Consider the following 2096-nt stretch of genomic DNA (forward strand, 5'->3'; position numbering starts at 1 on the left):
ATAACCGGACGCGTGCAGCGCAAGCTTGCCTATGAGATCACTGCTTTAGTTCGGATATACGGCAACAATGTCACTAATGCCGATGTACGGTCTACTGTGTGGGTTCAAACACCAGATCTCCGAGAGCAGTATATAGGCATTGCAAAGTTAGTCCTTAAATTATTTTTTGCTATTAATATTTTTCAGATAGACTCCTAAAGCATATCATTTTCCTGTTTATTATTCTTGAAACTTTATAAACATAACAAAAAGAAATTTGTTATATTATGTTTCATCCATGAATTTTATAATTAGCGATAATATAAACCTTACTTACGTAACATTTGTAGTAGTTTCTGAATTCTGAACAAAGCAGGTGTGTTCTTAAGTGTGCAGGCAACAGATACAGATTGGGTGACAATGCAGGGAAAGTTCCTTCTAAATGGTTCGCCGTCAAAAGTGGTTCTTTACTTAGAGGGCCCTCCTCCTGGCACTGACATTCTTGTCAATACTTTGGTTGTAAAACATGCTGCTAAAACACCTCCTTCAATACCACCAAATGTACAGGTTGGACTTCTGATTCATTTTCTATAAATTACATTAGTAAAGTTAATGTAAAGATTGTTTCGTTTTTTTGGTAAACCAAGGTAACACCTGCAAGTAACTGTGGAGACTAATTGTTTGAGGTAATTGAGATCCATGTAAGGGGTTAAACTCTCTAAACATATGTTTTTCCATACCTACCGGTCAAGAAGGGATCCAATCATCTACCATTTGTAAGCAGTCAACAACAAACGTAAAATATAGTCAAATCTATATGCACAGATCAATCTACTTTAATAATATTAATGTCTGTTATTTCTAAATTTGCTTTGTCCAAGCATTGGCTAAGAAATTAGCTTATGCGTTAGTAAACTTCGGTTGCACTGTTGGTTTTGTATGTTTTTTGAGCACCTAGCAATTGATTTTATTTTGCAGAATGTTGCTTTTGGGGTAAATGTAATTGAAAACAGCAATCTATCTGATGACACAAAAGGATGGTTTCCTCTTGGTAATTGCACTTTAAGCGTTAAAACAGGTTCTCCACATATAATTCCCCCAATGGCAAGAGATTCTCTTGGACCTCATGAGCTCCTAAGTGGCCGCTACATACTTGTAACTAACAGATCACAAACTTGGAATGGTCCTGCTCAGGTGATCACTGATAAATTGAAGCTCTTTTTGACTTATCAAGTATCGGCTTGGGTCCGAATTGGTTCTGGTTCAAACGGGCCACAAAATGTGAATGTTGCACTTGGTGTTGACAACCAGTGGGTCAATGGAGGACAAACCGAGGTTTCGGATGACAGATGGCATGAAATTGGTGGATCGTTTAGAATTGAAAAACAACCATCAAAAGTTATGGTTTATATCCAAGGTCCTGCTTCTGGTGTGGATTTTATGGTTGCTGGACTTCAAATTTTCCCTGCTGATAGACATGCAAGGTTTAGATATTTAAAGATGCAGACAGACAAGGTGACATGACATCTTGTTTTATTATACTTTATTTATAATTAAATTTACATATATATCAGTTGGTATAGGATTTATGATGCTTTGTATTGTTTATATGAGTTTTATAATTTATATATCTGTTTTTCGTACTGAAGATCCGGAAGCGTGATGTTGTCTTGAAATTCCCTGGGCTAGACTCTAGCAGCTACCCTAACACCACAGTGCAAGTTAGACAAACGCAGAACGATTTCCCGATCGGAACATGCATCAGCAGATCAAACATTGACAATGAAGATTTCGTCAACTTCCTTGTGAAGCACTTCAACTGGGCTGTGTTTGGAAATGAGTTGAAGTGGTATTGGACTGAACCACAACAAGGGAATTTGAATTACAAAGACGCCGATGATCTTTTAAGCCTGTGCCAAAAGTACAAGATAGAAACTCGTGGACACTGCATCTTCTGGGAAGTGGACGGAACCGTTCAACAATGGATTAAATCGCTGAATAAAAACGATTTGATGACAGCCGTTCAAAACCGTTTAACAAGTCTTCTGACTCGATACAAGGGTAAATTCAGTCACTATGATGTTAACAATGAAATGCTGCATGGTTCATTTTATAAA

General features: G+C 37.3%; 1 protein-coding gene across 1 annotated transcript in view; it reads left to right on the forward strand.

Moving 5' to 3' along the window:
• The window catches only part of LOC101490606 (endo-1,4-beta-xylanase 1-like), a 5985-nt gene that overhangs the window by 3011 nt on the left and 878 nt on the right, over nt 1-2096 (forward strand). The window contains exons 5-8 of the mRNA XM_073367876.1: nt 1-146; nt 369-546; nt 958-1494; nt 1629-2096. The exon at nt 1-146 is cut by the window's left edge and continues 6 nt beyond it. Coding sequence (XP_073223977.1) covers nt 1-146; nt 369-546; nt 958-1494; nt 1629-2096 — 1329 coding nt within the window. The remainder of the gene's footprint in view (nt 147-368; nt 547-957; nt 1495-1628) is intronic.

The sequence above is a fragment of the Cicer arietinum genome, chromosome 4 (genome assembly GCF_000331145.2).
Source record: "Cicer arietinum cultivar CDC Frontier isolate Library 1 chromosome 4, Cicar.CDCFrontier_v2.0, whole genome shotgun sequence".
NCBI lineage: Eukaryota > Viridiplantae > Streptophyta > Magnoliopsida > Fabales > Fabaceae > Cicer > Cicer arietinum.